Source organism: Salminus brasiliensis, chromosome 2 (assembly GCF_030463535.1).
Source record: "Salminus brasiliensis chromosome 2, fSalBra1.hap2, whole genome shotgun sequence".
Classification (NCBI taxonomy): Eukaryota; Metazoa; Chordata; class Actinopteri; order Characiformes; family Bryconidae; genus Salminus; species Salminus brasiliensis.
This window is the reverse complement of record NC_132879.1, coordinates 26433007-26447540: the sequence shown is the minus strand read 5'-3', so window position 1 is coordinate 26447540 and position 14534 is coordinate 26433007. Positions and strand designations below refer to the sequence as shown.

At 36.5% G+C, this 14534-nt stretch overlaps 2 protein-coding genes across 3 annotated transcripts in view; one reads left to right on the top strand and one right to left on the bottom strand.

Moving 5' to 3' along the window:
* LOC140548993 (small ribosomal subunit protein eS17) overlaps positions 1-14534 on the top strand; it is a 351034-nt gene that overhangs the window by 35064 nt on the left and 301436 nt on the right. The window lies entirely within an intron of this gene.
* Positions 1-14534, bottom strand: part of LOC140548991 (A disintegrin and metalloproteinase with thrombospondin motifs 20) — a 78090-nt gene that overhangs the window by 58262 nt on the left and 5294 nt on the right. For both annotated transcript variants that reach the window (XM_072672170.1, XM_072672171.1), the window contains exon 3: positions 9877-10039. In XM_072672170.1, the coding sequence (XP_072528271.1) occupies positions 9877-10039 (163 nt within the window). The remainder of the gene's footprint in view (positions 1-9876; positions 10040-14534) is intronic.

Genomic DNA, 14534 nt, shown 5'->3' with positions numbered 1-14534 from the left:
AGTTCCTGAAGGTGACATGTTAAAAGCAGAAAAATGGACAAAAGTAAGAATATGAAACACTGACAAGGGTGAAATTATGATGGCAAGACATCTGGATCAGAAACTCTCCAAAACATTGGGCAGATCAGTTGGGATGTTCCTGGTATGCAGAGGTCAATAACTACCAAAAGGTGTTCAAGAAAGGAACCACCTGTGCATTTAGCAACAGGATCATAGGCACCTAAGGCTCTTTGTTGAGACCCTTGGTGGTACCACCTCGCAACTTACAGGACTTACAGGATTCAAAAACTATAAAAACTACAATGTTGTTTGCCAGGTGTCATGACATACCATATGGCAAGCCAAATGAGCAGCAGAAAATTAACTGACTTAGTTAAATGTAGTATCACCATCATCAAAACATAAACTGAGAGAATATCTTTTGGTATGGTTTTTCATTTCTCCCATTACAGCTCCAAACTAAAGCTGCTTTGCTGACTTATGGTGGCACTAGCACAACCCCCTACTAATATGATCTATGTTGTTTAATTCTTTAATTTGTTACAGGTCTATACCTTCAAAACTCGCTGTTCCCTTTATAGCACTTCACCTTTATAAACAAGCGTCATCACTCTATTCTTGCTCCAGCTCCTCTGAAAACAAACATCTTCTAAATAGGATCACAACAATTCCTGTCAGCACTTCAGCATTATAACCCAGAGAGTACAGTGAATGGCAGAGTACAGAGTCATGTCAGTGAGAATGATAACACAATGAAAACTGAGCAACCTCGTGTGCTGCTTTCCATTGCTCAATCACATTCTTTCACTCTCTTCTCTCTGCCTGAGGAAAAAGCAGCATGTGGACAACAGAACATGGTGAATTCTTTAGCAATGACAGCAAGAAAGAGAGAAAGAGAGAGAGAGAAAGAGAGGGAGAGAGAGAGAGAGAGAGAGAGAGAGAGAGAGAGAGAGAGAAAGGAAACTACCCTGAAGGCAGGTTGAAAGGACGATAAGTACATTAGGCATGTTTATCTAGTGTCAGCTTGGTTATGTCCTCTTCTTCTGTTTGTAAGAGTTTCCACTTCAGTGTCATTTTACTTCAGCCTGTGCTAACCTATCTATTCCAGGATAATTCAAGTGTTAAAAGACCTTGACACTGACATCACTCTTAACATTCACGCTACAGTATAATTGCATATGACTAGTAAATGCTAAAATATAACGGTGAGAGAGGAATCATATTGTGACAGAGCTGCCTTAAATGATGTAATAATCTTACTAATTAATGATAATTGGCTAACTTTGAATCAACTTTTAATTGTAAAGATAATGTAAGTTATGTTTAATGTAAGCTATGTTTATAGGGGTGTGTTGGCTTGGTTCACACTGTTTGATCATTAGGTTTGTTCCACAGGAAAAAAACAACAAACAAATGCATAAGGCCAAGTTTTTTTATATGTTTTGAACACAGTCCTGCAAGTTACAGTTTGTTCCATCTAGTTTCTTACAGTCTTCCCTAAGATGGTACAGCATATTCAATGACAGCATATTCAATGATACATACCCTACAGCTGTCAAACAACACTTACATGTCATACTCGTCTGATCCACAATTTTTTTATAAGCTGGAATAAGATGGAAATAGGCCAGAATGTCAATTAATAACTGAAGCAATGTTTTAATTGCAAACATATCAATGAGTGGGCAGATAACAAAAAACATAACTAAACGTATGGGAAAAATTCACTCTACACAACCATTACCATAGTAATAATACAATTTCCACAGTGCAGAAAAATACAAAACTGTATTTAAAAAAAAAAAACTTAGTACAAAAAAAACTTTGCTTTACTAATGGCTTACAGCTTAAGGTTTTCAGGTGAATCTAATGCTTGTGAAATTTGGTTCCTTGGTATGTTAATCAATCTTGTTTGCATACCCTGCTAAGCTCAACACAACAAAAAAGATATAGATGATTAGCTCAACACAGTGGAAGAATGTATTTCAGTGATTTAAGAACGTAGTTAAACGCTAAAAGTTAAAAGTTTTAAGATCAAGAGAACCGTGAGCTGTGGAGGAGTGGAAAATCTTTTTCCTGGAATGATGGAGCTCCACCCAATACTTTTGATGAGCTGGAGCAGCATTTGTGATCCAAAACGAATCATTCATTATTAAACATCAGTTACCTAGTTATGCTCTAGCGTATGTAACAAAATGCACACAGCAACCAGCATGTTCCAACACCTACTGTAAGGCATGCAGTGGATGTCTATCCCAAAAAATAGAGGCTGTTATTGTAGAAAAGGAGGGTAGGAAAAATTATGAATAATCTTTTCAGACTAAATGTTGAATGAGTATCCACAAACTTTGAGACATATCCACAAACTTTAAGACATATAGTGCAGTTTTTACAAAGACACAGCTAATACTAAGTACACTTTTAGTATTTGTACTAGCCATGGAATAAGTAGAAATCACTAAATATCTAGCCATAATGTGTCCATGACCTTTTTCTGCTAGATGGTGATGAAACAAACAGCACAGAGACATTTTCAGTACACTGCTTTCTGATATACTGCCACACATGGTGTTATGTCATAACGGAAAATTGCAGCATTTTGGCAACAAGCCTGACTTAAGAGCCGACAATGAAATCTGGGCAATTAGATTATAATAAAAATATGTAGCATGTTAAAAACTAGAATTTCTGTCAAGACAATAACATCAAAAGCAACAGAGTTGTATTAGTATCAGTAGTAGGCGACTGCATCTATACTGTAGTAATCAAATGAGAAAGTTTTGTGTCTGGTCAGCGGTTTCCACTGTTCTATGTAAAAAAAAAATAGGCAGTCAGTAAGCTTCATGGTATCGGTGCTCTCTATTGTCGATACAGATACTGTGTGTAAGTGCCAGTATCTGTGCTGTAGTCAAACATATTGTGTATGGACCCTGCTTAGAGTGACATCAATGCATGAAACAAGCATCCACTCCCATCTATTCCATTCATACAGAGTTCTTCCATCACTTGTAAATGATTCAAACACATTACAGTCCTCTGGTTAAATGACTTCACTTTACCTTCCCATCTAAAAATAATATTGTCTGAATGGTACTTATTACAGAAAAACACAGAAAACCAGACACAGTGTAGATGCATACAAAAAGGAATTCCCCCTAATTACACCACTCGCAACAACCATGCAGTCGAAAGAGAAAGTGGCAGACATGAGAAGCTGGGTCAATTCAAGGGTTATGTACACAGACATCAAGTACTGCTAAGGGTGTGGCCAATTTTAATTTTAATACTTGAAGCTAAAGGTGAGAAACTTACACATAGTTGGCAAAAAATATACTGAAGCATAATGTTGGCTAAAATAATGAGATATAATTAGATATGGTCTCATTAACCCTGCAGTGTTTAATGTGCCATGTGCCTGGGATTGAGGAGTAGCATTGCTGTTGTGGTAACATCTCATTATTTTAGCTTTAATTAAGATTATGCTTCAGTATATTCATACTAACTATATGCAAGTTTCTCACCTTATTTTCCTTCCCATTAATTTCCATAATTATCTGTTCATTCCTGTTAATTTCCAAGGTCAATTTATTTGTATTGTTGTGCCTTCATGTCTGTAGTTTAGTACAAAAAAACGTACATTGATAATATATTTCTTTTAAATTCCAAGATGCTACTTAAAGGTACAAATCAGGAATCTCTTAAATTTGTAAAATTATATACAGTTGTCAGTTATGCAATATCCCTTAGGATCTGGATAAATGAATCTGATCACAGAAAAACTTGTTTCAGATTGGAGCTGTCCAATGTAACTCAGATCATCTGCACAAAGCTAATGGTAAACAAGTGTGACACTAAAGGAGTTTAGAGATTACAACTTGTAGACCTGACAAAACAAACACTGAGAGGAAAAGCCACAGATCTGCAAATAAGTGCAATATATAACTAGACAGAGGGAAATACTTGAAGGAATTTGCCATGAACATGTGAAGGAATTTGAACTAAGGCCTCACAAGCGGAGAAACATCACTGAGAAAGCAGCAGACAACCGTAAACAAACACAGACGAACAAACACAGGCCCAATTTAGTATTATCCAGATGTGTTTTGCATTAGTTAGAGGCAGTTAGCACAAGGCCTCTTGAAAGACTCAAAGAGTATCACAAAATCTCTCCTTGAAGCTTTCTAAAGCAGTTTGGAATTTGAAAGCATTAATTATTCAAATTAATCACAAAACACACAATTTCCCATTTAAATACAGTTTATAAAGTATTAGAACATAGGTATATTATATAAGGTTGTTTATGATGTTCAAAAATAATGACATTAATTGCCACAACATTTCTGAACAGGCATTATTGTATAATGATGTAAGGCCCACACTTTAATAACCCCCTACTGTATCTTTAGGTACACATCACACATATACACATATTAGGGGTGTAACGGTTTGTGTATTCGTATTCACCAGCGCAAGTTCAAGTTCACAAGTGCAAGTTCCACTCTGAAACCAGTTCACAGCAAATCCAAAGTGGCAGTGTCACAGCTAAAAAATAACTACTGGTTGTTCACACAAACGAGAAGGGCATCGACTCGCGGGATATCTTGTGCATGCAACCGTGCTTGAAGCGCATGTCTGTGTGAAAGTCCCTTGTTGCTGCATGCCACAACTCAGAAATAATCCCCTCTGTCTGCAGTGACTGGTTATTGCCCAGTAACACAACAGTGAAACCAATACTCACATTATAAGTGATTCAATACAAAGGAACATTTCTCTACAGCTTCACAGTTTCATCCTTTCCTCCGACAGAGAGCAGACAAGAGAACAGAACATCGCACCTGGATAAAGTCAAGTCAAGTCAAGTCAAATTTATTTGTATAGCGCTTTTTACAACTGTTGTCGTCACAAAGCAGCTTTACATAATTAGTACTTAATAAAGGACAGAGACAGAGAAGAAAGAAGGAATAACATGAAGGGTAAAAGCAACGTCTCTGCTAAAATATATGCAAGTAAACACAATTGTCAATATCAAGCTCAAGTTACAGGTACGGCGCAACAACTGTCTGCACCTGTCAGCTTTGATCATCCAGACTGCACCGTTATTTACAGTCCAAAATGCTCAGACAGTAGACCCAACTACATGAAGATAAAATAGATCTGGAATTCGTCACAGGAATTTGGAACTCAATCTTCCACCATCACAAAATGGTGAGATCACAAGGCCTGCCTCTATGTCGACATGACTATTTCAGAGATAGAAAAGCAACCTGACCATGACTGTCTCCACATAAATACAAATCACATTGGCCTCAAAGTTAAATTTAATGCAGGAAGAAAGGAGAAGGGATGATCCATTCAAAGACTATGGTATATTCATTAAGAAATGCAGTACAACAGTTAAGTTCGGAAACTGCAAACTTTGCAAATCCCTAACAGGCAGATAAACCAGAAAGCTAATCTGCCTTCAGCAAACAAACACCCAATAATAGGGCGACTTTGATTAGCAGCTAGATGAGAGTGTCCTAAATGCAGACATATGTCCTTGGAATTCATACACTACACTCAATAGCTTAATAACTGCTGATGTCTAAATTTCTGGAATAGTATATCTGGATTTGGATTAATTTCCCTGTATAATTATGAAAGCACACAAAAAATGTCATTTGTTGTAGAAGTAAAAGAAGTTGTTGTTCCTGTTGTTTCGACACACAGAGGCCTAAAGCTTCATATCTGCGAAAGTGAAACAGAACTGAAAAGCTGACAACGACTTGTAATGTTTAACTTTTTACTACAGTTAAACAGTGGCAGTTATTCACAATTTACAGGTTTTCTAATTGTGGTTAAAAGATCTGAAACAACCAATCAACATTAATAACTTGATTATGTGCATTGTACTAGTGCCACGGTGGTAAGTCATTGACACTTTGTTCAGTGTAAAACCACATTTTTGTTTCCTTCTAATCTTAAGCACTCCCTAGTCAAGTCAGACTTTACTGCACGCACGTTAAGAATATTCTGGTTTAAATGTAAACATTTCAGTAATCTGAAAAGCTAAATTAATAAAAAAAAATAAGGATAATAATAAAATAATGTGTTGGTTTAAAATATTGATCAATGTCATTAATTATGCCACCTAACACCAAAAGTCCTACAAGAAATCTTTTAATCTTACAAAAAGTTTTTAATTTGAAATATTTTGTTTTGATTGATTTAATAATGGCTCTTTTTCTTTTCCCAATTAATTAACAGAAATCGTAATGGAACAATTAATCAATTATAGAAACAGTAGTTAGTTGCAGCCCTTAGTTGCAGTCTAATATAACTTTGCACATGAATGTGTGTGTGTTCCTGTAAGAATGTGTGTGCATAAGACTTTTCATTGCAAAAGTTATATACACATACATCCTCCTCCAAAGACAAGCTGGGCAGTTTGAAGATTTCACCCCTATCCCATGCAGCCCTCATACTTCACTCTATCTGGCTTACACTGTAACAAAGAGCTAAGCATACTAGCCAGAGAGCACAGATAACCACCTGCACATCTCATTAGAGCACCATAGGGAGAATACCTCAGGGGCCCATTTATACTACTAAATCCTTTACTCTTGTAGAGTGTATCAGAAAAATAACAGAGTTACAAAAATCACCTATGTGCCAGGGGAACAGAGCTTCCACACCCTTGAAGCAAAAAATGACATACAAATCCTGTTATTATTAGTATAAAATAAACAGTAATTTATGTCATAATACAACACATACATGTGTTATAAATAACACTAAAGTGTCATCACTCTACCACAGTCCATTAAGGACAGATGACTTACAAATTCCATCTCGCAGTAAGGTCAAGACAAACTGGAGCATTCACTTAAAGATTGATATAGATCCCTCAACACCACTGTAAGGATGACAACATCCACAAGCAATGACAGAGTTTCTGCTGAGAGACTGACGATGATGGAACTGTAAGAAGACACTATAGTGAAAGAAAGGAAAGCAAATCTTGAACTACAGCTATGCTCACTGGTGTATACATGTAAGCTCTACATGTGTAAAAAATGGAATCGATGATATTATGTTTTACATAGCGACTGTGTATTAACTGTATCAAAACATATGGACATGACTGTATAGAAAGTTGCATGATGCTCAATATGAAATAATTGTGGTATCCAATTCCCGTTTAAATAATCTTGGAAATCATGCATATATACATATAAAAGTCCACTGAATTGTCTTTAAATCATAAATGTGCTAGGCTGTCCGTTTTAATTTGTTTTGCTTTCTTTACTAAAGCACAACCCTTTCAGAAAACAGGTTACTGATCAGCATAAAGTAAAAAGCCAAATAAAAGACAACTACTAACACCCCAGCCACTAAGTTCTGACAAATTAGAACATTTGGCATGTCCAGCACACTCCCCCTCTCCTCTCACTCTTTCTTTCTCCTCATGCCCTCTTCCCTTCTGTCTTACATTCTCTCAGAAATCAGGCACAGTGAGCAACTCTGATTTAAGACAAGACTTCTCTTTCAGGAGAGACATAAAGAATGGAGCATGGGCCATGAGATCACTGACCCTCACAAAGAATGTCTTTATTTCACTCTGCAACCTGCTGAGGACTGCTGGGGAAAAGGAATCTGAGGGGTGTAGCTCAGGTGCCTAAACCATTCACACTACATATAGGCAGGGCAGAAATATCCTCCTGGAGTAATTAATAAGTTACTTAAATGCAGTAAGTTCTATTGAGTGCATAGTCCAACTGTGTAATTAAAAGGCCATTTCCTACAAGACAATATTACAGTACATGTTTTTTCTGAAGAAGTGAAAAGGTTTTTAATAGAGTGATTAGTTTTTAGTTTTATTGGCATCCCTATTTCAGCATTATTTTAAAAAAGTCTCCTTTCACTGAGTGTTTTCAGCAACACGGGTAGCTCAGCTTTCTTTATTTAATCTGGTAAGCAATTAACCTGAGTAAAAAAAAAAAACATTTGTCTTACATCAAAACGCAATTGTAAAGCAAAACAAGATGATGCAAGCATGTCCCTGTTTTTCCCTTAATATTTGACTCAGAGAGCTTACTTCTGGGTTCTCACACTTATTAAAGACAAAACAAACTTCACTAGTCTTGTGTCCAATTATTTATATTTGTATCTAAGTAGTTCCTGTGGTGCAATTAAATCTAAAGTGCTAAACAGTTCCATATTTAGCCGGTGCTAGCTGAGCTGGGTGTGTGCATGCTGCCTGAGTCACAAGTGGCTTAGGTCACTGGCACACAGGGAGCAGGGAAGTGGAAAAGGCAATCTGCTCAAGGGTGCTTTAAAACTGTACAAAACCAAAAATGAAGCAAAACCAATGTAAAGTGTCAGCCAATTTTTGAGCCAGCTACGAACACTGGAAACACCAGACTGCTTACAGGTGATCACTGTACTTCAAGAAAAACAATGATAGTCATACACCTTTTTTAGTAATATTTGTAAGTTAAGACATTTCTGTTTACACTAATAAAGTTCATCCATGCATGCAATACAATCTCTTAACTACCAGCCTAATGTTTCCCAGCCTAAAAGTATCCTAATATATTAACTTTGATTCTATAAGTACACTGTTCTATTTAGACCGTGCTAGAGCTTGCTGATGATGTCATTAAAGCAGCAGAAACATGAATCAAAGCATGAATTTATCTCCACATCTGCTGTTATCTGATAGTGGCTGGATGTATTGTGTATATTGCTTTGGACACCTTCAACTGCAAGCACCCATCTCTTTTAATCCTTCTGCATTGTGAATCTGCTGCTTTTTGATGATGGCAACAGGCCCTGTTTTTTTTTTTCATCATTACTCTGCCCGCAAACTCGGACTATATGTCCACAGAAGTAGAGGTGTAGGCTTCTAGCTTCCGATAAGTAGCGATTTTAAGAAAACTGCAACTTGGAAAGATATTTAAAGAACTTTGTTAATGCCAAAGCAGCAACGACTGTAGCATAAGCATATACCTCAAAGACGAGCCTGCATGAACATGAAAAAAACATGAAGAAAGTCCACCCCTATGATCCTACTCGTTTGAAAACTTTGTCCAAGACAGCCCAGATTGTCTGTACCACACACAGAGTGCTACAGAGAATAAGAAACATATTAAGGAGGTATCAGTCTGGCCGTTTGGGTCATTCAAACCACTCTCTGATCCATCACAGACAATGGACACAATGACTGACTTCAGACAACAAGCAAATGAAGCAGCCTGCACGTACAAGATTTATAACAAGGAACATAAAGGCCGCCCACAAGGAGCGTCAACAGTGATCTTTTAGACTCTCAGTGCAGTGAACTTTGCAGGGTCACTTTCCTGAAGGGGGCCTCTCCACCACCAAAGGCCTGAGCCATAAAAATTCTAATTAAATGTGAGGCTTTGGGTGGGTTAGTTATTATAGCAAGGCCACTATTTCTTTATGACTGTACGTCATTGATTTACACCCCCCAGGGATCTGATGCTTAAGAAACAAGATTGCATGGTCCCCAGCTCTATGGATCTGATTTTCTTTCATTAAAGAAAGAATTTCAATGACTTAACCCATATTGAAGGCTTTAATCCTCTCACTAACACTCTTGCCAAAGCTTACACTAATGAGCAAAGTGCAGCTTGTTCAAGAATAACCTCTAACTGACCATGCAAAAATATGAACGCTTCAGATCAAAACACTGCTCCAGCATCTTAAAATTAAAATATTTAAAAGCTCAACCGTTTTATTATGCATGACAATACAATAAATAAGGCAGCTGAGAGCACAACATTTCCAAATGTCTTTCAGCCTTGTTCCAAATGTTTTTACAGTCATTGTCAGTTTCTACAACTACAAAATCCATATGAAACTGCCCATTACCTGAAGATGCACATGGCTCAGAGTGGTCAGTGACTGGTCTCTTCTTCCTTTCATGTTTGTAGACTAAATGAGGTTTGTTGTGTTCCTCCTCATCCTCCTCACCATCAGCTCTCATAAGAGGTTCCAAGAAGTATTCTCCACTGTGTGTTGTAAATGTACCAATCTGTCAGGTCAAAGGAAACAGAGCAAGATAAGAGATAAGAAGCCAGGGTGCAAGTACTATAAACTGTGTTGTATCGCACACCTCTTAATCAGTGAATTCAGGTGTTTCATTCAGTCCCACTGCGAATTTTGTGTATAAAATCAAGCCTCTAGGCATGCAGTCTGCCTTTACAAACATGGGGCTTTCTAAAGACTCATTGAATTCCAATGTGGTACTGTAATAGGATGCCACCATTGCAACAAGTCAGTTTGTGTAAATTTTTCCCTCCAAGATATTCCTTAATCAACTATTAAGGAATTATTGAAATTTGAAAAGTGAAAGAATTTAGGAAGTATCTTGTGCAAGGGCAAAGACTAAAACAGTGGTCAATTAAGTGAGGATTTTCCTGTGGGTTTCACAAGACAATCAAAAAACACCAAATGTATGCTCAGCAAAAAACAACAGGTGCAACATATAAACCATAATGTAAGAGCTCATATCAATCATAATCAATCAACAATTTCAACCTTAAATGGTGTTCCAGGAATACAGTCATATAATGCATCACCAGCCTGACTTTTTTTTGCACAGAGAAACAGTGGAACAAATGTAACCTTACACTTCTTGCACATTTCAGTCTTAACTATCCAGCTTTTTCTTTGTCACAAAACCAAGTCTACTGTCTACACAGTGAATTTGTGATCTTTTTGCCTACAAGCAATAAAGAACAAAGAACATATGATGCACCAATTCTACCTATTGAATTTAAATGTTCACAGATACTTCTGGATCTAATGTTGAGGGAACATTGGTTTGACTGATAGACCAATGTCTTCGGTATTGGAAAAGTGAAATCATAATAGGAAAAGCAAGTGTAATCATGGAATGCTGCAGCTTAATGCCAGCTCGCTGAGATCTACTGCAGTCATGTTTACACAGTAATTTCGTATGCTCACTTTAACAGGATATTGCTCGCTTGAACACTTTTACTCTGAGGATATTTCCACTCAGAGCACTGGGGGACATTTTTACAGGGGAATACATTCGAAAGCAGCCTTGAGGGTAGAAAGATTTTTGCTCATGTTGTAAAAACACGTACACTCTTTCCATGCACTGCAACACCATAGTGAATCATATACAAATACATAGTTAATAAAACGTGATATGATCTATAAATACGTTTACACACATATTAACTTTTAAGAAGTCATATGCAGTGTTAAAAATATATTTAGCATTGTTTGAAACTGAAACAACACACAAATTTCTACCAGTTGATATATCATTTTAAATGAGCATAACATATCAAAATATTAATTATTACTATTATTGCATCATCACACAATAAATAAAACAGAAATAAAACATGTCTAGGGACACAGAGCAAGGAAACAGATAGCCTATGACACACTGCATGATCAGTAAGATCAGGTTTTGCAGTGACAAACCTACATTTCTCATATGCCTAGTATGATGAACTGACTGATGAACTAAAAAGCCTTCACTTAATTTTATTAATAGTTTATTAACTGATAAGCCCCCGTCATGTTTGCTTTAATTAATCCATACATTTTATATTTTAATATTTTGGCCGGATATTTCCTATGTCCCATTTGTTGAGATGGAAGGGGAGGGCGCACTCCATCAGCAGTACAGCGATGTGCAGCTGATCTGGGATCAGGATCTGTTTTGCCTGTATCTCATAGGATGATCAGATTCCACTTGTCAGCAAAAAGGTGCAGTTTTATACGACCGCTCAGATTCCATCTCTCAAACAAGCCAACCATTTGAGAATGGTTTTTAGCTTCAGCTACGACATATCCTTTGCTTTAAATGAATATAAAAGAGAATCAATTTGTATTTTCACGAACTTTCCTTTACCGTCGTCCAAATGCTTAACGCTAACACTGTTAACGTAGCTAGCACTACCAATTTAAGACACGGTAACACTTATTAAAGTTATGTGTTCCCTGTGTTCCCACTTTTTTTTGCAAACACCTAGCTAGATAACGTTAATAAGTGTTACCGTGTCTTAAATAGCTAGCTAGCGACAAATAACAGCTGTTACTGTCCATTTGAACCTGGACGCTAGCCATGTGTTATAGTGCTAGCTAGCTGTTGGCTAGTTAGCTAGCTAGCTTAACTGACTAGCGTTATCCTACTTGCCGTGACTAAACTGACTGAATATTTCATTAGGAAACCAATACTAATATTAATAGTGAATAATCTACTAGATAATAATATTGCACCTCAGTATATTAGCTAATTGTTCGGACTCACCTGAGTCGGGTTTGCTAAATAACCGCCGGTTCTGATCCGTTACATTTTAAATTTCACTTCGAGAGTGTGCGCGCGCCGGAGGCAGCAGGGTACAGTGGCGCGCTGGTACGATCATGTGACCACCAGACCATTCAGTATTACAGTAAATCCCCACAACTCACCAAGCTATCGGTTTAATAGCAAAGAATAACTGCCTGGACATATTTTCCCACAACTGTTATTGTTCTAATGCAGTTTACTAAGTCACTAAGTTTTAGACAGATTTCTGATGTTAGACAGATGCCCAATGTTGTTCTTACCACTTTTATATTTATTAAAGTCAAATCAAATCAACTTTTATTTGTCACAAACATAGTCATACACAGTATAACTTGCAGTGAAATGCTTTTTTGACAGTCTGCCCACATCAAGCTTATACAATAAAAATCTACATTTAAACTTAACTAAACCTTAACTTAATGAAGTAAAGTGCAAAAGAAAAATAAAATAAAAATGAAGAAAATAAAAATAGAATAAGTTACATTTAAGTTAAAGAATAAAATATAAAAATATGAAAATATAGAAATATAAGCAAAAAAAGTACAGAATACAAATATACAAATATATATACAGAGATGAAATAGTGTGTGTCTGTGTGTGTGTATATATATATATATATATATATACATACATATACATATGTACATATTTATCTGTATTATTATTATAATAATATTATTATATTATTATTATATGGCATTTCAATATTGAGTCTCTGTGGGGTAGCAGAAAATGCTGGTACATATTTTGGACAGAGAAAAGAACAATAGCCTACATCTAGAACTTTAAGTAGTTTTTAGAAGTGAGTAAATTCTTAGTTGAATCACTTAACTACTATTATATATATTTTTTTGTTAGAGAATTTTAGTTTGTCAAACTAAACTGGCTAGAATGTCTTCTCATATGATAAGATGATGTTTCAGTCACAGAGCACTACTCCAGGTTCAGGGAGGGCATCAGAGGGCATTTATAGAGTGGGACTGAATGGAAAGGAATTGCTGGGGATTGTGACGAGCTCTAGTTACAGAGTATCTCTGTCTATCCCTGCCTGAATGGCTGTGAGCATCTGTACACAAGGCCATCAGAAAACATCTTGTACTCTGGGGTTATTAAGTCAAGGTGCAGACAGGGACTGTCATCTGGGGCTTGAATGAAGCAGATAAACTGCTGCTATCACCTGATTTTATTACCTGAGAGACTAGGATGATTTCTAGGCTGACATGTAGCCTCAGTGTGCATGAGAAGCTGAATGAGGTGTGTAAATACGCTAGAGCTCAGTGGTCGCTTGTGGTCGAACCAATGTTGATCTTAAACAAAACAAATAAAGTACACTGAAAATGACTAAATACACCAGGTACAAAAATGACTAAATAGAACTAAAACCTCCAAGATATGTTCAGGTTCAAATCCAAAAAGCCCATCTTGAGCGATTGTTAGCCAACAAGTTATCAATAAAGGGTCAGAGATGTAGCTTGCAGTTAGGTAAACCAAGGGGTGAACAAAGTGTGTATTTTATTGGCCAGTTCCCATTTAGATTTTCTTTACAACCATATTGGCTGATTGGCAATGTTTTTGGGCCAAGCAACACAGACTAATAACATCATTAATGTACTTTTTCTATCTAAGCTCACATTTTGTTGTGTAAATGAATGTATACATATATACACAGTCCATACCAATATGAAACAAAGCATTCAGATGAGCGTGTTCATAATTAACATGTCATTTAAATATGATTCTTATACCCTATTTCAATGTGTGTCCTAGCACCTCAGTTTTCTTTTGAAGGCTTTTTTTTTTTACATAACTTTCCATTTCACTTTAAATGGTGCAGCAGATACATACATTACAGTAGCTTAGGAGTGTACATCATTGAACAAACATGAATGTACAAAGGTGTGTGTTTGTCGTCATAAATTACATAAAACCAATGTTAACACACCACAAGAAAGTACACGATTTACTTTAACACTCAAAAGACGGCTAGCAAGCTAGCAGATCCACAAAATACAGGTTTTAGGTTAAAACATTCACAAAATTAGTATGGAACATTCATAGAAAAAATGTGCAGCATGTTACACACATTAAAAGTAATGCTAAACTCAGCCTTAGATCTCTATTAGTTTGCAGCTAACAGAAATCGAATATAGAATACCTTTGAATTGAATATAATGCATCCTTTTACCATTTCCACCTG